The sequence below is a fragment of the Phyllostomus hastatus genome, unplaced genomic scaffold, assembly GCF_019186645.2.
Source record: "Phyllostomus hastatus isolate PE091 unplaced genomic scaffold, TTU_PhHast_1.1 phas_scaffold_760, whole genome shotgun sequence".
Lineage (NCBI taxonomy): Eukaryota > Metazoa > Chordata > Mammalia > Chiroptera > Phyllostomidae > Phyllostomus > Phyllostomus hastatus.
Window position 1 is genome coordinate 1,978,307 of NW_025334040.1, and position 22,094 is coordinate 2,000,400.

The 22,094-nt window shown below is 58.2% G+C and overlaps 1 protein-coding gene across 7 annotated transcripts; it reads right to left on the reverse strand.

The window, feature by feature from the left end:
- Positions 1-8: 8 nt before the first annotated feature.
- SMTN (smoothelin) lies at positions 9-22,019 on the reverse strand. Of its 7 annotated transcripts, XM_045826734.1 has the most exons (21): positions 21,864-22,018; positions 20,083-20,213; positions 15,342-15,490; positions 14,861-14,954; positions 14,690-14,768; positions 14,500-14,597; positions 13,253-13,573; positions 13,092-13,164; positions 12,463-12,534; positions 11,868-12,383; positions 11,513-11,685; positions 8,327-8,479; positions 8,167-8,242; positions 6,946-7,110; positions 6,783-6,845; positions 6,497-6,563; positions 5,358-5,531; positions 5,035-5,152; positions 4,335-4,486; positions 3,212-3,376; positions 174-312 (listed from the first exon to the last, which is right to left on the reverse strand). In XM_045826734.1, exons 2-20 carry the CDS (start codon positions 20,131-20,133, stop codon positions 3,232-3,234), a joined length of 2,739 nt encoding a protein of 912 aa, XP_045682690.1. In that variant the 5' UTR covers positions 20,134-20,213; positions 21,864-22,018; the 3' UTR covers positions 174-312; positions 3,212-3,231. The 7 variants fall into 7 exon arrangements, with proteins under 7 accessions (XP_045682692.1, XP_045682688.1, XP_045682689.1 ...); XM_045826736.1 differs by lacking the exon at positions 3,212-3,376 and having other exon boundaries at positions 9-312; positions 13,253-13,468; positions 21,864-22,019; XM_045826732.1 differs by lacking the exon at positions 3,212-3,376 and having other exon boundaries at positions 9-312; positions 21,864-22,019.
- Between the last annotated feature and the right edge of the window lie 75 nt (positions 22,020-22,094).

Genomic DNA, 22,094 nt, shown 5'->3' on the forward strand with positions numbered 1-22,094 from the left:
AGTCACGGTCCTTGAAAACCAATAATTTATCAAAACGCTGCTTGTGTATGCGAGGGAGGGTGTCGCGACAGACAGGGCAGCTGTGGGCTGGCTCACAGGGAAGGGAGGGTGCCTGGATGGTGGGGGCAGCTTGCCGCGGGCAGGCCATGCGGGCTGGGAGGCTAGACATTCTTGCCACGCAGGCGCAGCTCGTGGCGCCGCAGGTGGTTGTACAGCGACTGCACATAGGTGAAGACGCACTTGGGGTCGGGCTTCTTGCCCATGATCATCATGTCCTCCACATCCACCAGGGGAACGCAGTCCACCAGCATCCTGCGAGGAGGGGGGCACAGGGGTGGTTGTCAGCGCGGGTCCAACTCTTGCGGTGGCCCTCTCTACTCGAAGGTCTTTTCGCTGCCAAAGTCTGCTGGTTTCCCATCAATTCCATACACTCGGTCGACTGAAGAGGTGGGAGCCTTCCGGGAAGGCAGGAACCCCCAAGTTCTACCCATCCAAGTCTGGAGGGATTTTTGTTGGGAGCAAGGCCAGGCAGGTGGAGGTGGAGATGCAGGAAGAGAGCTGTGTCCCAACTCAGACAGGGCAGGGTAGGTCCTGACTACAGATCCCAGCCACTTTTCTCTGGAGGACCCCCATCTGCTCACATTCAATGGCACACTAGCTGTCACAAGCCCCTCAGTTGGGCCATTGCACCAGAGGGGACTTATCCCCGGCAAATCTTTCCCTGAAGCCAGGACCTTCCCAGTGACACTCTGCACCTAATTATCCATCTGCCAGCTCCCGGGCCTTGTACTCCTGCAGAGAGCCCCCACCCCCGAATGCCTCCAATCCCTGTCCTGGCTCCAGGGGACAACCATTCTGTGTGAGATGGCCTCAGTGATGTGTGGGTGGGTGATGGGGGGGGGGGAAGGGGCAGTTCTTTAACCCTTATTACCCCCCTGGGTAGAGCAGGGGAGGCAGATGCGGGTCCTAGTCAATACAGACAAGACTATCTGTATCATGCTCAGGGGCGGGAGCACCCTTCTGTCCATCCGCCAGAGTGCTAGATGTACCTTACTCATAGGGAAACTGAGTCACAGAGCAGAGGATTCATTTGTTTCAAGACCCACAGCTTATTATGTGTAGGCCTGGGCCTGCTGGGGTGAGTAGGCTCCAGCTACTAAACGACTGACAGCTCCAAACCTCTAGAGCTGGAGTTTGCTCCCTGGTTCCATTTTCCCTCCTCTTCCAGAGCAATACCTCTTCTTCTGCCTTTGCCCCTCGCATCTGCCATGACTGACATATAGTAAGCACGTAGTCAGTGCTGTTAAGTGAGTTTCCCTTGGCAGCGAAAGCATAAGGGCAGGAATTGCTCCTGTTCCCAAGACACCGAAGGGCTCAGAACTACTTCCAATTTTGTGCTTTCAAGGTCAAACCTGGAACCATGGTAGGGCTGAGGCCCATTCCCAGTTCACTGAACTGCTTCAGAGAAGAAGCCTGGGAAGGAAGAGACCTTTTTTATTCTAGGCTCTATCCCTGGCCAGCTATGGGTGCTATATAAAGCCCTGCCCTTTTCTGTGACTCAATTTCCCCCTCTTTATAGGAACAGTATAGTCATTCTCTTGCCTCATTTGAGACCTTGGAAGCACTTAGGATGAGCGAGCGGTTTCCAACTCTGTTGCTGATAGGATAGGTGCCCTTGAGGTCAGCCGGGCCCCAGAGTGGGTTTGTTTTCCCAGCTGTACTACGATGGAGACGCAGCCTCTTCCTGCATCTTCTTCCAGCTGTGGCTATCTTCCCAGGGATCCCAGCCTTCCTCCCCCAATGTGGAACTCCCTCCCATCCCTGGTGTCTTCCCTGGAAACCTTATAAAGCCATTGTTTACACTGGGGCTCACGCTCAGGGCTCCAGCTGCCCCAGTGACAGGCCAAACACCAGGCAACTTGAGCAACAGCACGGCTGAGTCACACTTTCCAACTGGATCAGGGCCGGGTTGGGCCTCTTTCCCTCCAGGCCAGCCTGCTGGGCAGCAGCTCCTAAGTCCATATATGACCTGGAGACAGCACCAAGCCCATCCTCCCTCACCTGCACAGCTCCTCTGAGAATATGTATGCACATGTGAGCTGCCCCCCACAATGGCTCCGGGCCCTGAGGGGCATCTGCATGCACCTCTAGCTCTGTCCCTGACTCACCTTACTTCAGTCAATACGCTTGCTCCCTCTGTGTCTGTCTCTTCTCTTTACAAAATGGGTAGGAAAAGTGATGGGTCAAGGTAAAGAGCCACCAAGTGGGGGGTTAGGAATTCTAGTTTCTACCCCAGCTCTTACCTAACCCCCACCCCTACCCTGGGACACTCTGAGCCCATCCCTCTCCTTCCCTGAGCTTGTCTGGAATGGGCAGTTAGCTCAGGGTCTGAATTCTCTACTGCGGCCCTGAGGTGACTAGAGAGGAAATGCTACAACTGGCTTAGGGATCCAGGACCCCAACCAGAAACATTTTCCTGTTAAACTGGCCCTGCCCCTGAGCTCCCAGCGTGGAGCATGGCACCTCCAACTCCCCAGTGCCCAAACTGCAGGCCTGGGAGGTTTCCTTGACCCTCCTGCTGCCTCCCCATCTGGATCCATCAGAAAGACTGTCCTTCTACTTCTTGTTAAGCTTCTCCAGCTGTGTAGTCCCCCCTTGCTCCACATCCCTCATCCAAGGAGCACTCTAGAATGCTAACCAGACCACAAATATCCCTCCTCTGCTGGAAACCTCTTATGACTCTTGTCCTCAGGAGGAAGGTCAAACATCTGTCTCTGGCCCCCACCTCCCTCTCACGCCCAGACTAAACTTCCTTCTCTCCCTGGGGGTGCAATGATCTCTCTCCATCTCTTGCGCCCAGCTTTGGATGAAGGCTCACCCCTCTCTCTGGGACTCCCTTCCCTTCCTTTAGCCTGAACTTTGTCTTTCAGATACCAGCTTAGTTTACACTTTTTTCAAATAGCTGTCCTGGACCTGCAGTGTGGGTCAGGTACCTCCACCGGGGCCACTCCTGGGCTTCCTCCATCTCAGTCCTGTTCACCTGGCTCATCACTTCCCTTTTAGGGCAATGGCCTTGCCAGAGGACAGGCAGGGCCATGTCTGGCTCCTCTGGCTCTTGTCAGGGTCCCCCTGCTTCCACCACCCACCGCCCAGGCCTCTCTCTGTGCCCCGCTGAGTGTAGGGGGCAGGTGGGCGAGGAGGCGTTTCTCACCGTGGGGCCTGGAGCAGGGGTTAGGACTTTTTGGTTTTTACCAGCCCCTTCTGGACCAGACAGCGGTAGAACTCCTGGATGTACGTGTACACGCACTTCCAGTCAGGCTCTCGAAGCCGCACCATGTCCTCTGTGTCCAGGAGCTGGGGGCAGTCCGCATGGGTCCTGGGGAGGGGAGGGGGCCGGGAACGGGTGGGGAGGCGGGGCCCAGGTGGGGAAGAGGGGGAAGAGGCAGAGGAGAGAGAGGGAAGAAGAACGGAGAGACACACACATACACACACAGAGACATGAGTTCAGTTACATTCTCAGTGCTGCAGTCTGCCAGCCCCCCGCATGCCCCCTCCCCACCGTGGACGTGCCGCTCACTACCCATTACTAATGGTGTGCGATGCAGACAGGGGTGGGGGGCCAGACCAGTCACAGGTGCAGAGAACTCTCGGGGCAAGCGGGAACACGGGGTGGGGGCGATGGCGATGGCAATGGCGCCCAGATTGGAGAGGAGGACTGTGCCCCAGGGAGGGGGGTGAGGGAGGCGTGAGAGGAGGTGGAGGGGGGAAGAACAGAAAGATATCTGGGGGGAACCAGAAAGAGAAAGGCAGAGAAGAAGAACAGATGGAAAAGGGTGCTGAGGGTGAGGTGAGCAGATGGGGCAACGATTCCAAAGTGGAGGGCTTGCTGATGTCCTATATAAGCCTCTCGCAACACCTATATAGGCTGGGCGGGCAGGGTGCCCGGGCCAGGAGCCTCCTTTTGGAATCTCCAGCCGGGATCCCGTGGGAGCAGGAAGCTCTGGTGATAGTGAAAGGAGAGCAGGACAGAGGAAGGGAGAGAGGGAGCAGGGGGCAGAGGGAGGATGGAGGGGATATGGACAGGGCCACCTGGTGGGCCTTGGCCTGGGCTGGTAGGCGAGCCTGTGGCTCCTTCGTTCCGGCGGGCACCTGGCACACTCAGCGTCGGGTAGGCGGGATGGAGGAGGACAGGGCCTTACTGGGGCGGGGTCTCTCAGCCACTGTCTGACAGTGCAGCTGGCCAGCTTCAGCGGGCCTTGGGGCAGCTGGGCCTGGCCCAGATGCCCAGCCCCGGATGCCCAGCCAACACCAGCAGGGCTGGGGCCCACACTTACTCAGCGGATGAGAAGGCCACCTCAAAGTTCTGGCGCCGGTTCTGTGGGCTGAGCTGCCCATAGTCAAAGGCCTCAGGGAAGAAGTTGTGCACCAGGGCACAGAAGGCCATCCCGTCACTCCAACTCGAGGAGAAGTTCTGGATGTCCACGTGCTATGGGTGGTGGGAGGACTGGTCAACTCCCCCATGCCTTCTACCCCCGAGGATTTTGGCATGACAGACCTGCTGGGCTCAGAGGGGCCCTATAGCTTGTCCAAGGCGACAAAGCAGCTGGGTAGCGGGAACATGAGCCTCCTCCAACTTAGTCTGTCAACTCCCATGTCTGCAACTTACAGGAGCGGCGCAACCGAGAGGCCCAGTGCCACCCAGCTAAGGCCATGCCCCCATCACACCTTCCCTCACACAAATTTATCCAGTGCCCCCAGAGCAATGGGGAGGGCACTCCATGGGTAGCATCTGGGCCTGGACTGTGCCTGCCATCCAAGGGGCCCTTGTTAGGTCCTGCCACTTAATTACTTATTCTGGAATTTAGGGCATGTTATGTATCCTCTTTGAGCCTGCTTCCTATTAGAGGATTTCCCGTCTTTCCTGCCAAGCATGGTGGCTGTGAAGGGTATGGGTTGGATAGAAAACGTTCTGCCAAGAGGGAGGTGTCGAGCTGCTGTCTAGGGGACTGCCCACCGCCTGGCCTCACAGCTCACCTCGTAGCCACGCGTCTTAGCTCGGCACCAGTCCAGCAACATCTGCTTGATGCTGTTGGCGTTGGGGACCCCAAAGCTGGTGGAGCGCTGCACAGCTGCTCGGGGTCCGCCAGGGCTGCTGCGGGGGTATCAGCAGGAGCTGGGTCACAAGACTGTAGCAGGCTTCGCTTCCGTCAGCCCACCCAGTGGACCCCAGCTCCACATTCTTTGATCTTTAGGCTCCTCCAGCCCAGCCCTTTCTGTTCACGGCCCACTCATCACTTCCCACGCCCAGCCCCAGCCTCATCCCTACCCCTCATCCTCGCCAGCCTGCTGCAGCTCACCCTGCCGCGCCCTCCTTTTCCAGCTTCTCAATCATGGCCTTGCGTGCCTGGGAGGCCGAGGTCTTGGGTAGGCTCTGTGCCTTCATCAGCTCTTTCTTCTTCTCCGCCTGGCGTTTTTCCAGCGCTGCCAGGCTGCCAGCTCGTGAGCTGGTCTCATCCTCGCGGTCAAAGATACTGGGGGATGGGGAGCTGACTATTAGGGTGTTCCCAGGTCTCAAACCCCACTCACCCAGGGAGGGGTCTTGTCCCATTCCACACCCTACACTCTTTCAGAATCTTCTCTGGCAACGCCAGCCAGCAAAGGAGGCTTCCTCATCACACCATTTTACAGAGCTGAGGCTCGAACGAAAAGAAGACAGGAGTCAAGGTCTTTTCAACAGACTTGGCCTATGGATAGTTCTGTGAGAGGGCTCACTGTATTGTCAAGTTACATGTGAGCTCAGATTTTGGACATTATCAACTAATGATGATGATCGGCATAATACTAGTAATGGTGATAATAATAACAGCTCCTGTCTGTTGAGCCTTTGCTACATGCCATTTAAAACTTGACAAGAGGAGAGAAGGACTCTTATCATTCACACTAAAGATAAGGAAACTGAGAACCCTGTCCTCCGATTTCCGAGGGTGTGGGGAGCAGCGCAGGGACTTGGGAACTCAGGTCTCTCTGACTCTGAGTCCCTGGACCCCTCTGGTTCCTATGCTGAATTCTGATCCTGTCCCCGCTTCCTGGCAGCCCCAGCATCTCTGTAACATAGATAGAGGGGTACACGCCTCCCTCATGCGTCTAAAGTCTAAAGGAGCTCTGTGACATGGGACCTGGTCTGCAGACACTGGGAAGTGACAGTGTCACCAGGCATCCCAGTGTAGCAGATAGGCCTCTCTGAGGGTTCGACGCTATTGTTGCCATTCAGAGCTCTGTGACCCAGAGCCAAATCTCTGGCCTCCCCCGTGGTGTAGCAGAGGACTCGGTGAGATCACAAGGTGAGCAGGAGTGGTCTGACGCTTACTCCTCCCCTCCCTGGCTGTATACCTATGACGTCCCAGCTCCTGGGTCTACCCTCTGTAAAGTGGGTGTGCAGTGAGGTCCCCTGTGACGCTGACTCCTCTGTGGCCTGGGGGTGGGTACCTGTGCTCACCTGCCCATCTTCTTGGATGATGAGGAGGAGAAGGTCTTGGTCTGCACCATGGTGCTGCCACCACCATCTGCAAGAAAAGCGAAGAGGAACATGGTGAGGCCTGGATTGGATATCAGCAGATGGGGGGGGGGTGGTACAGGGAGGGATGGTGGTAGCCACAGGCAGAGTAGAGGAAGTGACAACTGGACAGAGAAACACAGAGACGACAGTATGAAAAGAGAGATCGAGGAAGAGCCCCGGGAGGCAGGCAGGCAGGTAGGCACAGGGCGCCGTCTGGTGGCCTTACTCTCCGAGCGCCTCACAAAACTCGACTCCACTGTGGTGGTACGGGCCGTCCGTGTGCCATCATCTGGAAGGGCAGGGGACGAGAGGAAGGACGTGAGAGGCACAGGGGCCACTGGGGTAGACGTGTCCCCACCCTGAGCCCCGAGCCCTGTTGGGCCCCTTACTGGAGTGGACGAGCCGCTCAGTCTTGGTGACAGTGCTGACTGATGAGCCATCGGCTGTCCGCTGGCTGTGCCTCGTGGTGGTCTCAGTGGCCATGTTGCCACGGCCATCCCCTGGCCGGGCCCGTGTCTCTTGTAGCCGCCGTTCCCGTTCCTTGTCCCGCTGGTCTGGGCGGGGGATGCCCCATGCATGCCCAGAGGGTCACCCATCGCCCACACAGCACACACGCACGGGCACAGGGGCACACAAGATGGGGTGGAGGGCAACTTGTTAGAAATATGAAGACACAGGGTACAAGGAGCAGCTGGGGGTGAGGGAATAGCCACAACTTGGCAGGGAATGGTGGGGAGGGGGGTTGTGCATGGTGATGGACTCAAACTCCAAGGGGGAATATTTGAATCTAAAAAGGGAGTTTCTGTGGGACTGAGTAGCTGATCTGGAGGGAGTATCTGGACCCAGGGAGGAAGCAGCAAAGTCCAGGGAAGGAGAAACTGAGTGAGGGCAATAGTTGAGTGGGCCTTCAAATGGGGCTTAGCCAGAAGAGTGCTAGAGGAAGAAATAGCTAGATCCAGGGAAGGGGAAGTCAGAGGTACCTGAGGAGCAGTTTGATCCAGGGAAATAGTAGTTGGGAGAGAAGGTGGCAAAGTGGGTAACTGGGCCTAGAGAAGAAGTAGGCGGGTGGAAACAGGCTGGGTGGCCATCAGTGGGCCCTGGAGGAAGTGGCTAGGTGTAGAGAAGAAAAAATTGAGAGTATCTGGAGAAGCAAATGAATCTAGAATCTGAGGGAAAGAATAGCTGGGTTCATGGAGGAAGTAGTTCTGCTCAGGGAAGGGGAAGCTGAGTGAGGGTAGAGACTAAGGTGATCATCAATGGACCTCAAAGAGAAAAGGAGCTGGGAAAAGGAGTATCTGGAATCGGAGACAGAATTGTTGACAGGACTTGGAGAAGCAATTGGATCCAAGGGGGAGTAGCTGGGTGGGAGAGTAACTGGGTCTAGGAAGGAGAAGAGAAGTTGGTTGGGGATAGTAACTGCAGTGGCCAGGGGGAGAGAAGCAGCTAGGGAAGGGAGCAGCTGGGGGAAGGAGGCAAGGGAACAGCTGGGTCTACAGGAGAAGCGGAGTAGGGCAGTTACTGGGCTGGTGTGTTTATAAACGGACCCTAGAGTGAGGGGAGCAGCTGGGGAATGGAGCAGCTGGATCTAGGTAGGGCAATGGGCTATCTACCTCTCTTCCTTTGTCGGAGGTCACGTAGTGCAGCCCGAATAAGCTTCCGCTCCTGGAAGTCTGTAGTCTGATCCAGCTGCAGACAGACCCCTGTCATTGCCCACCTGGTGCCTGCTGGTCCCTGTCCCTGCCAACCCCCAGCCACCAGATCTGGCCATACCATCTTGTCTAGGATGGCCTCATCCTCGATGGCCATCAGCTCCTCAGCACTCAGTGGGCTCCGCCTCTCTGGTGCTTTGTCCACCCGGGTCTGCTCAGCACCATTGGCCACTTCCACTGCTACAGAGGGGGGCTCTGCTGGCTCTGGTTCCATCTGCGGAGTGGGGAGGGGGCATAGACTTTAATCAGAGGCCTAGATGCCAGGGTGCCAGGCCAGCTGCTGGTACAGCCTTGGAAATAATCACTAGTCAGCCAGACTGCCTGCCCAAGGGTGGACATGGAGGTGTCAGGCTCAGGGAAGAGGCACTGAGAGCCTTGTTGTAGGGTTTCCCATGTACCCAGGGTTGTATTAATATAGTCAGTAGTGGCAGTATTGGTGATTGTCATGCAATAGGAAGTACTGTATAAGCACTAGGGATTTTACTGTCCCTATTTAACAGAAGGGAAGACTGAGGCTCAGGGCAACTCAATGACTTGTCCACAGTCCTCCAATAAATGCAATGAAGGCCAGATAGGAGCTAAGGTAGCCTAGCTCCTGAACCTGAGTTCTTTCTACTGTTTCAGTCCCAGCCCCCTTGGAGGCAGGCTGTGCTATCCTGCCAGTTTCCAAGGCTCGGGTCCTCCTGGGCCAGTGCCCAGGCAGCAGATTCCCCTCCACCTTCCCCTGCACACACACCAAGGAGGCTGGACTGGGGCCCACAGGCTCCTGACCAGGTGTCTGACTGGGGCTGCTCAGCGCCAAGTCCTCTCTGAAGCTTGCTCCTACTCCCCGCCACCCACTGGGAACCACCCTCTAAGGGGCCTCCAGCCCCAACCTAGGGCATCTCCCTAGCACCTTGCAGACAAGCCCCCAGCCCAACTATCACAGCCCCTCCCCTCCTGGCAGGGCCTCTCTGCTATAAGGGTAAGAAGAGCTGAGGTGGCAGCTGCTTCAGAGAGGCTCAGCCTGGCTGGGGCAGGGGGTGGGGATGGAGCTGGGGGCTGGGCCCTGGCCAGGGGCTGCCAGGGCAGCTGCCACGCGTGCCTCAGGGCCAGAAGCCTGATACCCTCTCACCTCAGTCTTAGAGTATCAGTGCTCCAGTCCCTTGTATGGATAGGTAAACTGAGGCTCAGGAATGGTGGTACACCTAAGGTCACTCAGCAGAGGCAACTCCTGGCTCAGAACCACCCCCACCCCCAGCCCACAGAGACTTACAAGACTGCTGCTGTGGGCAAGGCCGGCAGAGGAGCGGCGGCGGGTGCTGAAGGCAGGTGGGTGGGCCACAGGGGACCCAGCATCCTCAGCAGCCTGGAAGAGGGCCTCGGGGTCCGCAGCAGCCAGGAGCAGCTCGCTGGGCTCCAGCTCAGGCTCAAGGTCGGGCACCAGTGGGACCCCCAGCCGCAGGCTCAGCACTTCCACCTGCCTGCCCAGTGCATCCAGCCGCCGGCTCAGTGCTGCTGTCTCCGCCCGCAGCTCTTCGGCTGCCCGGGCCACTGGCTCCACGGTCGAGGCAGCTGCCTCAGCTGCCTGGGTCACTGCCACCCGGCCTGCCTCAGCCACTGCCCGCAGCTCCTCCAATGCTTGGCCCAGTCGTTCCTCAAGAGCTGCGGTTAGCTCAGACCCAGGCCCCGGTACCCCCGGCATGGTGCTGCTGGGGGTTCTATGGTGGGGTGATGATGGGGACAGTGGTAGGGACTGCTGCCTCTGGCTGGTAGTGTCTTTGCAGCTGGTCTGAGGGCGAAGGCAAGGGCAGTGGGCCTGCCCCGCCCCTGCTGGCCTCCCAGCCTGCCACCCGCCAGCTGGGGCTGCAGCCCAAATAGAAACCTATTCTGAGCTCCCTGTGAAGGGGGCTGTGGGGGAGGGGTGGCCTTTCCAAGCAGTCTGACCGACAGGGCTGGCCCTGGCCCTACAGAGATCAGATCTGAAGCACAGCAAGGCTGCGTGTGGTCAGAAGAATTACCGAGGCCAGGGCCCCGTGCCCTACGATTGGGGAAACTGAAGCAGGGAGCAAGGAAGGGGCCTGCCTGGGCCACCACGTGCATTAATGGTGAGGATCCAGCCTGCTACATTCCGGGGCCTACACTCCTTTGCCTTTCTGCCGTGCTGTTTTAGAAAGCCTTGAACAGACGAGAGAAATGGAGGCACTGGGAGGCAGAATGTTGAGCAACCTATTGTAACAAGTGTCTTGTCCTGGAGACAAATGTCCTAGGGTGCAACTGCAGACTCTGAGCAGGTACATTGTAGGCACGTTATCTGCTTTCCCTTGGCTCCCCTTGGGAAACTGAGGTGAGCAGGTGGCATCAGACCCAGGGCTCACTGTGGCACTTCCTCCATACCCGAAGGGCCCCAGCCACTCCTTCCTTGCTCCCTTAGCAGAGAGCAGTTAGGTCCTGCCCTGTGGGAGGAAGGGTGCTTTCTTGCCTCTACCCTTTCCTTGTCACTCATGAGAAGACCGAAAGCTGGCGCTAGCCATCTCGCCTCAGCCAAAGTCCCATTCAGTCCCTGGTGCGGCACAGAGGGCATTACCTGGCAGCCGGGTGGCCTGCTGGGGAAGTCTTCCCCGGCTGAGCTCCCAGCCAGCTGATCCCAGGCTTGGGAATGAATAATGGAAGGGTGCAATGTATTCGGTTCCCGTGGCACCTGCTAGGTTTCTGCTTCACCTGATTGGCACCCCTCTGCCCCATCTGTCCCCCATCAATGCTTCTTCCCAGAACCCCCGCCTAAATGTTGACGCAGATGCTAATCGCTAATCTCCAATCTTCTAAGGGCCCAGGCTGATCTCGGATGAGCAGATGATCAGCTCTGCACCTCACTGGCTGAGGTCCAGTGTGGGGTAGGAGCAGGGGCACTGGTGCTGCCGCAGAGAGAAGGGGACCAGCCCTTAGTACCTTTCCTGAGCTTTGGTTTTTCCATCTGTTCATTAGAAATGAATCAACCAATTTTGGAGGAAGGATTAGAGATCAGCATGTGGAAGCTTAAGGCCGACACAGAGTAAGCTTCCGACACATCTAGTGGATGATAGGCTAGGGCCCGGCCTTAATTGCAACCACTGGCTGTGGACTGTGGGCAGCCACCTGGTCTCTCTGGGCCTCAGTTTCCCCATTGTGCAGTGGCAGAGAAGCGGAGTAGAGGAACCCTGCTGGCCATATACCTGAAGCAGTCTATATGAGGTGGATAGTGATGCTGGTGGGGTGAGGAAGGGCTCACCTTAATGCTGCAGCCTCCTCGGCCACCAGGGGAGGCATGGCTGAAGCTGGTGATGTGAGTGACACTGCCCAGCCGGGCTGGTGTCCCAGAGCTGCTGATATGGGTGATGGTACTCTTGCTCCCACTGCTAGTGCTGAGAAGGGTGGGGGGCGCCCGCAGCCCCAGCGTGAGTTCTGGAAGGGGAGAGAGACTTCTATCAGGACCAGGTGGGGTAAGGACAGTGCCAGTCAAGGTTGATGATACCCTGTTCTTCCCAGAACACCCTTTGGACACCCTGAGCCCTGGCCACAGCACCTGTCCTATATGCAGAGCTGGGCAGCTACAGGCATTCATCTTCAGCAGTGGGGAGACCTACCTGCCCTCTGGTTGCCTGTGGGCAGCAGCACCCGGCCTGTGGGGGTCTGGCCACGGCTATCCTTGATCTCAATGGTGAACGTCGTCTTCATATTGGCCCCTGGCTCAGCAGTGCCGACAGCCACGGGCAGCAGGGCACTGGGCTCCTCTGAGCAGACCACGGCCCCCCCTGCTCTATTTTCAAGGGGCCTGGCAGCCAAGCCCCGCCCCCTGGGGCCCTCCTCCTGGGGGCAGCTCTGAAGCTTCCGTGCAGCTCCTCCTTGCTGCTCCTTGCTGCACCCAGAGGAGGTGTCACTAGGGCCCTGTGAGGAGGAGCTGCTGGAGGAGGAGGCAGGGGTGGTGCTGATGTGGGAGGGGCCCAGGAGCCTTGCAGGGGTTGAAGGACCTAGAGCCACCCGAGGTGGGCCATCCTGGAGCCCAGCAGCCATAGGAGAATCAGACGTGAACTTTCGTACACGGTCCCGAACGGAGCCGGCGCGCTGGAATGGGGAAGGTCCACTGGCATGGGGGGTGGGCTCTAGAAGAGACAGGAAGGCTGTCAGTGGCTGGGTGAGACAGGGACTGCCTCGAGCCTGGGGTAGTGGAACAGGCAGTACCTCGGTTCTGGGCCGGCTGGTGGGGGCTGAGCACGGACAGGGAGCTTTGGCAGGGATGGGGTCCAGCTAGGTCTTGCAGTAGCAGCCATGTGGGTGAAGAGAAAAGAGAGTGTATAGGGGTCCCAACCCCTTCCTGCACCCCAACCTGCTCAGCCCATCTTGCACCTCCCATAGCTCCTGGCCTCCCCACTCAGTTGCATCTCTCTTACAGTCCCCTACTTCCCCTCCTGCACTGACCACGCAGGATGACTGGACACTCCTGGGGGCTGGGGTTAGGCTTGGACTGGAGGAAGGGTGCCCAGGTCCTCCCTGCCGATGGGGATGGAGGACACCCCCCCACCCAGCCCGGCCAGCACTGCCCACAGCTCCAGCTGGGAGATGGGCGCACTCCCTTATTGGGGAAAAGAATGTGCCTGAGGCCCGTTGCCTTTCATGGCTGCGGGGAAGCCTCTGGCCATGGGTGGGAGGGGGTGGGGACACCTCGGAGGCAGTGGGAGGAGTGTTAGGGACTGCCCGGACCTCAGGAGGCTGGAGCTGTCTAGGCACAAGAGCCCATTTCCCAGGCAGGGAAAGAGGGGCCAGGGGAAGGGAAGGCAGATGCCTGTAGGTGCCCTTGCTGGGACCCTCACCTGCTCTCTTTGTGTTGGAGGGGCCTTTGGTGGGGCCTTGGACAGCAGGGGGCTCTATGGGGCCAGGCAGGAGCTGAAGGGAAGAAATGGTATGGACAGGGCCTGGCTCCCAGACCGAGGAGCTCACCTGCCTGGCATCCCTCCTAGTGATCCAGACTTACCTCATTGACCTCCTGTCTCTCAGTGCTGCGGGGGGCTGGAGTCTCCTGGGGCTCAGGGCTGGCGGCCCTGGGCGGGCTAGGGGGTGGCTTGGGGCTGCTCAGAGCCTCAGCAGCAGGGCACTGGGCCTCGGCAGGCTCCAGGGGAGGCTCAGGAGAGGCAGAAGTGGGCGAACTGTCGGGTGAGGCAGGTGAGCTGGATGTGCTTCCAGGTGGGACCTGTAGCAGGAGTGTCACTGTGGTCACATCCCGACTGGTGACTTCAGGGGTTGGGGTTGGCTCCAGGACCTCTGCCTCCAGCTCCCGTTTCTCTGGTTCTGGCACCTGCGGAGGACCCACAGGATGTGGCCAAGCCTCCCCAGGCTGTCAGGTGCTCAGGGCAGGGCATGCAAAGCAGAGGAGCTGGCCGTGGCTTCCTGCAGGCACTCCTGCACAAGCATGGGCACTGGCATGCCATAGGCAGTTTCTGATCCGCACTTCCCAGTATCTTGACACTGCCTAGTCGAGGGAAGTTCAGAGAGGACAAGATCCTAACGCCAGGGGTTGGGGATGGCAAGACAGCTGCTGGGGACTCCCAGACTTAACAGATCCCTAGACCAGAGGCCCTGGAACACTGGCCTCAGCTTGGTTAATCAGTGGAGAGGGTGGGTGTTCTGCCAGGGACACAGCGACCTCTGCTGGCTACTTAGGGGACCAGCATGGCCTGACCTCTCACCCACACTCCCTGGAGAACAGAGTCTCCTCTGTGAACAGTGTTCCAGGAGTCAGCTCAGGCCTGAAAGGCAGGCCCTATAGGCCAAGGTAAGCATGTGGGCTGTCTGGAGGGGGAGGGGCAGCTTCAGGATAGGTTTTAGCTAGGGAGGACCCAGGGTCAAGGGTCAAATGTGCATTTCAGGGAGGTGCCCCGGTCTGCTGAGTGGAGGCTGGATGGCCGGCCTTGGGGGTGGAAGGTAGTTGTGGAGGTGGGGAGGTCAGCAAGGGTGGTAATGGAGATGGACAGGAACCTGGGAGCAGTGCAGATGACTAGCTTTGAGGGAAAGGCCTGCGTACAGACAACTGTGGAGTGGAGGACATACGGCCAGGGGGAGTCTGGGAGAGTGGGCAGAGGCTGAGATAGATCCCAGTGTCCCCCGAACATGGTTGGAGCCTTTCTCAGCCAAGGACCAGTCTGCAAAGACACAGGGGTCTGGGCTGCTGGCATCTGTGGGTGCAGGACCCTGGGCCATCCTCCCACCCTGGCCACCTCTCACCTTACACCGTTCTAGCCTGTGTGCTGCCCGCCCATTGCTGTCCTCTCTTGAGCCACTGTTGGGTCGCCTGCTGCACAGCCTCCCAGCCAAGGCAGCCGCTGAAAGAGATGGGAAAAGTGACGTGTCAGGTGAGTGGCTGGGTGGCTCTATGGGCAACATAGGCAGGGTGGGGCCAGGGTAGGGCGTGTACCCTCAATCTCCTGGGCCCGGACTCGGCGGATGGCAGCCCGGATCAGCTTGCGTTCCTCGTACTCACTGGCACCTCGCAGCTGTAGGTGAGAGGCAGGCCACAGGTATTGGGCTATGGGGTTCAGGTCTTCACCTGCCCTGCCCCCATCCCCTGCCCTGGCCTGGGCCTCACCAGTGCAGTCAGTTCCTCCACATCACTCATGGACTCCAGCCGCCCTGCCAGCTGCACCAGAGCAGCCTGCTGCTCGGCCTCCCGATGCTGAGAGCTGCAGGGACATCATGCCTATAACCCTCACTGCCGTGGCCAGGTCATGGAGGATGTGGGCTGAGGGCAGGGGCCAGGACAGGGTACCCAGAACCTTGGGTGTGTGGCTGTGAACACCCTTTGGCTACATGCTGGCACATGCATGCCTGTGGACATAAGCACTAATGTCACACACTCAAACATGCTGTCCACTTGGGTGTGACCAGGGCACTATGACTGGCATGTCGTCCTTGCCCACAAACATCCCTGGTAGTCCAAATGCATGTCTATACTGCCATTTGCATACCCAGGTAGGCAGCAGATGCACCTGTGCCTGCCTGCACAACGTGAACTGAGGCCTGGCACAGTCCTCCCACCTGTGTGTCCACGACCCCCCTCACACACTCACTGCAGCCAGTTCTCCTTGTTGTCCTGCCGCTCAGCACGGAAGCGTTTGGATGCGAGGGCCTCCTCCTCTCGTTCTAGCTCCTGCCGCTGCAACTCCCGGATGGCCGAGCGGATGTGCCGCCGCTCTGCCAGATCCACTGTGACTTCCAACTGCAGAGCAGGCGGGGGCGAGGGGCAGGTCATTTTGGCTGCTAGGGGCAGAGGGTGGGCACCAGCTGCCCACGGCTTGGCCTGTGGTACAATGAGTGATCTATCTCCACGCCCTCTGCTCCAAGCCTGTCTCGTGCCTGCCCGCCCACCTCCCCACACCCTCTCAGGGTCTCAGGGGGAGACCCGGCTCACACAACTTGGGCTTCTGCACAGCTCACCATGGTTCACAAAGTGGGGAGCCAGCAACTGCCCACCTGTGCCAGCTGCTAAGCCAGGCACTCCTTCCTTTGACTCCTGCCTCTCAGAACTCTTCATAAAACCCCTGAGCGCCTGGGAATCATGGGAGGAGGAGGAGGAGGAGGAAGGCCATTCTATGTGTTCCTAACAGTGTCCCTGGGGACAGAAGGTGACTCGGGCAGCTGGACTCCACATTGTGAGAAAGAGATTCCCATGGTCTCATCTCAAAGTACCACAGCTCTGCTGGGGGGTTACAGCCTCATCCACGTTGGACTGACTGGGAAACTGAGGCAGAGGCTGGCACACAGGTGTCCTAGCTTGCTCCCCTTATGGCTGATGGCCATGCACTGGCCCAGGCCTAGCCAGGGGCTAGGGCCTAGAGTTGGGGGCGGGGGGGCAACCCCACAGACAGATATGGCAGCTGCACTAGGATTCACCCAGGGTGTCCATGGGGGACAGGTGTCTAGGCCTCTTAGCCCCTTAGTCCCTGGGAAACTGGGGGTAGCTGGTCTAACCAGGTCTAAGAAAGGGCACCTTCCCTGGGCAGAGTCAGCCAATCTTGTTACTTCCCCCACACCTCCACCCCCCACTGTGCTTCGGTGGCTCAAGGGAGAGAGGACTGCCCTAGGTCCCCAAGAAGACAATAGCAGAGATAAACCTCCAGTGTGAGTCTGAGCCAAATTCCAGCAAGAATAGTCAAGGTGATTTCCTCTGCCCCTACCCCCCAAATCACTTAGGGGTAGGGCCTTGGAACCCTCTATCTCCCTTCCTTTTCAGCCTCCGCCCTGACCATTCCTTCCTGCTCCTGCTCCGTGGGGGGGGCTGGGTGTATGGGTTTCAGCAGGGGTGTGGGCTGGCTTATCTGAGCCCTGAGCTCACTCGTACTAATCTGAGGAGACTAGGGAGAGCCCTGGGGACAGAGTCACTTAGGTCCCTTTAGGCTCCATATTCCTGGGGATCTATCGAGGGTCGGGCCAGAATCTCCAGCTGGCTCCAGGCCCAGTCTAGTCCTGGCTGGGTGGGCAGGAGCGAGTCCTTAACCTCTGTGTCTGGTTTTCGCACTCACCAGATGGGGCAATGGCTCCCACTTCAGGGTAGTGGGTGGGGATGGGGGTAGTGACTTGGACCGCCCCGCCCCCACAACCTGCTGCATAGCTCCTGCTGCAGTATTAGCCCCTGCTTGTTTCCAGCCACTTAGGGAGGAGGGAAAGGTGAGGACAAACGAGTACAAGATAACCAAGGCTTTGGTAACATTTATTAAGAATCTGTATGCCACATGCTGTGCTGAGCCCTCACTTATCCTAACCTCACAGAAACCCTGGCACTTTATTACTCCCATTTGACAGTTGAGAAAACTAGGGCTCAGGGAAAATAAGTGATTTGCTTACGGTCAAATGACCTGAGCTAGGATTTGAATCCATGTCTCTCTGACTCCAGGGTCTGCCACTAGGCTGAGGATAGCTCTGTTGCTGGAGTCTGTCTGCCACAGTGGGTATCCTGAGGACCTTGGCACTGTGTTGCCGGTTCCCTTCTAGCCTGGTCTAGAGATACCTATAAAAGGACTAAGGTGTGGGAGAGGAAGCTATTATAGCACAGGGAGGGAGAACCAGGCTGACCTTCCCACCTCCCAGCTTTGGCCTTGCCTCAGGCCCAGAGCCCTCTGTGGCACTATTTGGAGATGGAGGGCTGGAGAGGACAACTGGTCTAGCCCTCCCTATCCAGAGGTAAAGAGGCTTAGATGCAATGACTAGCCCTTTGTCTTCTGGGGCACCCTTCCCAATGCCCTGGACTCCAGAGATGGGGTCCTTGTCCTCCCTCCCCCCCAAAAAAAAGAAAGAAAGAAAAAGCCTGATGTGGGAACTTGGCCACCTTTGCAACACCTGGGAGCCTCAGTGTCTCCATTTGGAAAGTGGGAGCCTGTTTGATCCCCCGCCCAAGTGGATAGGGCAGGGCCTGGGGGATGGACAACCTCATTCCACTGGCCACCCTCCAACATGACCCTGCCCTTGGGCCTAGAGGCAAAGATCTGCCCACAGTGTCCCAGCTCTGTGTCCTGCATTCAGGGCCTCCCAGGCCCCAGCGCTGTGTGTGGAGGGGGCTGTGTGAGGGAGGGAAGGAAGTACAAAGTGCCATTGTCCACTGGGGGAAGGGGAAAGGGATGGGGCGGTTTCCGAAACTGCCCAGAGAAATTCTCCTGGGAGGAAAGAGAGCGCTTCCTTCGGGGCGGGGGGCGCCTCCGGGTACTTTCTGCCCTAACTGCTGGGGGTCTCAGTCTCCCCACCAGCACAAGGGAGGAGACTTGCTAGGTCTTGGCTCAGATCCAGCTCCTCCAATTACGGATGGAGCAGCGGCTGGCAGTGTAGTGAGGCCTCGCCAGGGGGCGCTGAAGGCCCGCAGGCTCCGGAGCCCCGCCTCCGGGTCGTCCGCCTGCGCTCCGCCCTCACCCACGACAAGCAAGGCTCTAGGCGACCAGGAAGGAACCAGACGGGAATCGTCCTGCTACCGCCTGTTTAAATAGCCCCGGCTACGAAGAGGAAACCGAGGTTCACAGAACTGAAGCAGCTTCTCCAGGTCACCCAGCTAGTTAGTGTCGGATTCCGAACTGGAACTCCGGGCTAAGGTGGAGGGGCACGCAGCACGCACGTCCCTACGCGCCCCCGTCCCCACGTTGCCCCGCCAGGTGTGCAGGAATGTGCGGGAGCCGAGCCGGAAGCGGCTGCCAGAGTCCCCGTATCGGCCGGATTGGGGGCCGGCTTTTCCTTATAAGGCCCAGCTCCAAGGGGAGGAGCCCGGCTTGGGACACCCCTGTTCCTGCCACGAGGCCGGCCGAAGCCGGGCCCGGCGGTGCGCGGGGCGGGACCCTCGGGAGCGTTGGAACGAAGTAATGGCGGGTACCCTGCGGTGGAAGAACCGGCCCGGGGTGGTAAAGACCTCGGGTGGCTTCTTGGTCCCGAGGCGAGGGGCGGGGTCTCGTTAGTCCTTTCTTTGGGAGGGGGACGGGGGTGAGCCGGATACATGCACTACTGTGGCTTCTCTGAAACTTTTTCCAGTGCCCAAATCCCGCACAGGACTAGGGGTGGCGGCTGGAGAACCCTAAGCCTCAGAAGGAACCCCTAGAGATGGGGATGCGCGGAGACCTGGCTTTTTCTCTGGACCGCTCACCGTTTACTATTTTCTTTTAGAATTCCTACTTCCTGAATGGAGGTCGAACTGACCTTTGGAAGCCCAACCCATCTCCTCCAGGCTGCACACCTCAAGCTGTGGCGGTGGCAAACACCCTAAGGTGCTTGTTTGAGGACACGCAGCCCTAGTGCCTTGGTAGATCGTGGCAGTGGCTGAGCACTGCACAATGGCTGGTCCGGGCTGGCTGGCTCCAGCCCCTGTTTTCAGAGGAATTGTAAGGGGGTGGGGTGGGTCGGGTCACTTGCCTACTCCTAGGGAAAGTAAATCTTTAGTTCCCTCCCCGGACAAGGGTCAGGGGCTGGGGAGGTGGGGCACTGGCCCTTCATCCAGTTCAGCTGTTCTCTACCCTTGCTGGTGGGCACATGCCTGTCCTGTTGTGTGCCTCCCTTCTTTGTGCACGGTGGGGGAGGGGGAGTGCTTTAGAGCACCCAAGAAGAAGCTCAGAAAGGGATAGATTGGGCCCATGCCGAATTTCGATCGCCATACTAACTCTAATATCTACATATTAGCTTCACACACATCGCTCCTCCCATTTTACAGGTAAAAAAAACTGAGGCTCAAAGAGTGGAAGGATGACGGACTAGAAATCACAGAACTCATGAGACTCTTCTGGCCTTGACTTAGTCAGGACTCTTGGTTCTCCATGCCCCCCTTTGGGGTTTGTTTAGATCCTGGCACACCGTCTTCCTAGCTGGGTTTCTTTGGAGGCTGGCTCTTCAGAGTAGCTGTGACCATTTTGTGAGATGGTGTGCCCTGCACCCAGCCTGCCCTTCCTATGCCCTTGCTACGCCCTGGCATTATTAATCATTGCTGGTACTATTATCATTGGGCCAGCCTCCGGGGTGGACGCTGCCCAGGCTGTTGTTTGGGAGAGGCACATGGAGCCTCCCCACACCTGTGGCAGCATATGGGCGAGTCCTTAGCAGTTACTGTTTAAACGAGTGGTAGCAGTGGGGGCTGGTAGGGGTCAGGCCTCAGCACCTGGCATGGACAAGCAAATACCACTGGGGCCACGGCATCAACCATGTGGAACAGACCTAGTCCTGTTCCCCTGAGCGCTCTTCCTTTCCCCTCCCCCACCATCTACTCTTAACAACTGAGAGGTAGCCTGGAAGGTCCTGCCTCTGACCAGGCTTGCCTTTCCTGACATTGGGAGTGATGGGGCCACTTACCAGCTTTCGAAGGGCTCCCTCGTCCAGCCCAGCTAAGGCCTCGTCTGCCATCTTGCTGGCCCCTATCTCTGTTCGTCCCCTCCTGGTGAGATCTTCAGTGCCGGTGGCACCTGACACCAGCTCAGGGAATTCTGCAGGGGACAGATATAAGTCAGGCCTGCTGGGGCCTCTTCTAGTGCCTCAGTTTCCCCATCTTACCCATGATCATTTGTTGCTGTCCCATCCTTGCTACCTGTGATGTGACTCCTGGCTGGGAGTTGCCCTCTGCCCTATGGTAGTGTGCTGGAAAACAACAAATCAAGAGTCCCTGGTTCCAGTCCAGCTAACTCAACTACCAGCCTGCTGTATGGCCTAAACTGAGCCCTCACCCTGTCTAAGCAAACAGGGAGGGTAGGAACCTAGACAGAGAAGCTGGGTGCCAGCAAGGCTCACTCAAGCTGTGATCACCACCAGGGGCTGCCCAGCAGACTCCACAGTTTCCTGCACCACCCACCCATCCCCAATGCCTGCCCAGCCCCACCTACCCCCAAAAACTCAGCCTCTGGCTGTGGGCTGAGGCCTCTTTAAGTCCTTGCTGCTATTGCCATTCTCATTCCCCTAAGCCTTCGAGGTAACTGCCTTCCAGTTCTTGAGGACAGCCCTCTGTACACACCCCTCTCCACTCCTCCCATTTCTTCCCTTCCTCCAATGCCAACTGCCCTGACCTCATGAAGCAAGGTGTCCAGGCACCCAGCTCCTTTTGCCAATTCACACACTTAGAATTCAGTTCCTCAGCTGGAAGGGCCTTTAGAAGCTGACCCATCCAACCTCTGGATTTAGGCAAACTGAGGATTAGAGAGGACCTTGGATTTGTCACAGGGGGAAGAAAGATCCCAAAAGCCAGAGGGTAGGCCACCCTTGGCCACCTCTGGCTTCTGAAGCCCCCTCCTAAAGTGCCCCCCAGGGCTCAGGACAGTCCCTTTTACCCCTTCATTATCCATTAAAATGGCCCCCTAGAGCCTGGCCCAGCCTCCCAAATGCAACTCTTTCCTTCCTCCTGCAGCCCCAATGTCTTTCTGGAATCGGAGGGTCCACAGCCTTAAAACCATAGGTGCTGAGTTAATGTATGGTGATAGGAGTGACCCCAGGATTCCCCCTCTTGTTGATTCATCACTCAGTCAACCCTTCCCTCTCCCCAGAACAGTCACTTGTTGAGTCACTCAATCCAGTGAATGGGTCTGGGGGGTTCCTAATCCCCACAGTTGTTTTCATTGGACTCTGCCTGTTTAAATTGCTGCTGGCTTTTCCCATCCCTGTAGGCTCCGGCAGATGTCAGTGTCCCAGCTTCCCTCTGTTGGAGTCCTTGCTTCTTACCAATCTACTTTGGGGTAACCCCCTCCCCACCCAAGATTGTCACTCACCAATTACCAGACTTAAGTTTTGTGGACACTCTGAGCTCTCCCATGTCTTCTGAGGGGTGGAAGTCCCTAATCCGTAATCTAGGACCTCTAGGAAGTTTCTTTCCTGGAGTATTCCCGCTGCCCTACTCCAGTCGCATGGCTCTCTGTCACAGCCTTGAGTCCCCTGCGATTGTGGGACATCTCAGTGGAATGTGGGAACTTCCCCCGAGTGGCTGCCCCCACTGGCCAGCGCCCATGGAGGTTGTAAAGCTTCCTCGTCTCAGCCATATCCCATGATTTAGGACCCCTGCAGCTGGGTGGGGGCTCCCAGATCTGGGAGTCCCAGAACCCCCGCCCTGACACCCAGCTTCCACTCCCAGACCAGGAGGTCCTTACACCCACCTCTCAGTCTGGTTCGCCAGTCGCGCGCGCAGGCTCAGGTTAGGTGGCTCGGGATCCGACAGATGGCTAGGAACAGTCAGGGGGAAGGCACCGCGACTAGGATCCCGGGTCCACAGGGCAACCGTCCTCTGGATTCTGGAAGCGCCGCCTGTCCAGCCGCGCCTGCAGCCCGGCTGGCCCCTCCTTGCCCAGCAGCACCAGCCAACCCTCGGGAGGGTCCCGCCCACCCTC

Bases quoted from the DNA above. Each gene is read 5' to 3' on its own strand.
- SMTN (XM_045826739.1), bottom strand. From the start codon at position 20,133: ATGGCAGACGAGGCCTTAGCTGGGCTGGACGAGGGAGCCCTTCGAAAG. The intron at 4,487-5,034 runs GTGAGCTGTGAG...CACCACCCATAG, and splicing joins CTAAGACGCGTGGCTACGAG to CACGTGGACATCCAGAACTT. The intron at 313-4,334 runs GTAAGTGTGGGC...CCCTCCTCGCAG, and splicing joins GTGGCCTTCTCATCCGCTGA to GATGCTGGTGGACTGCGTTC.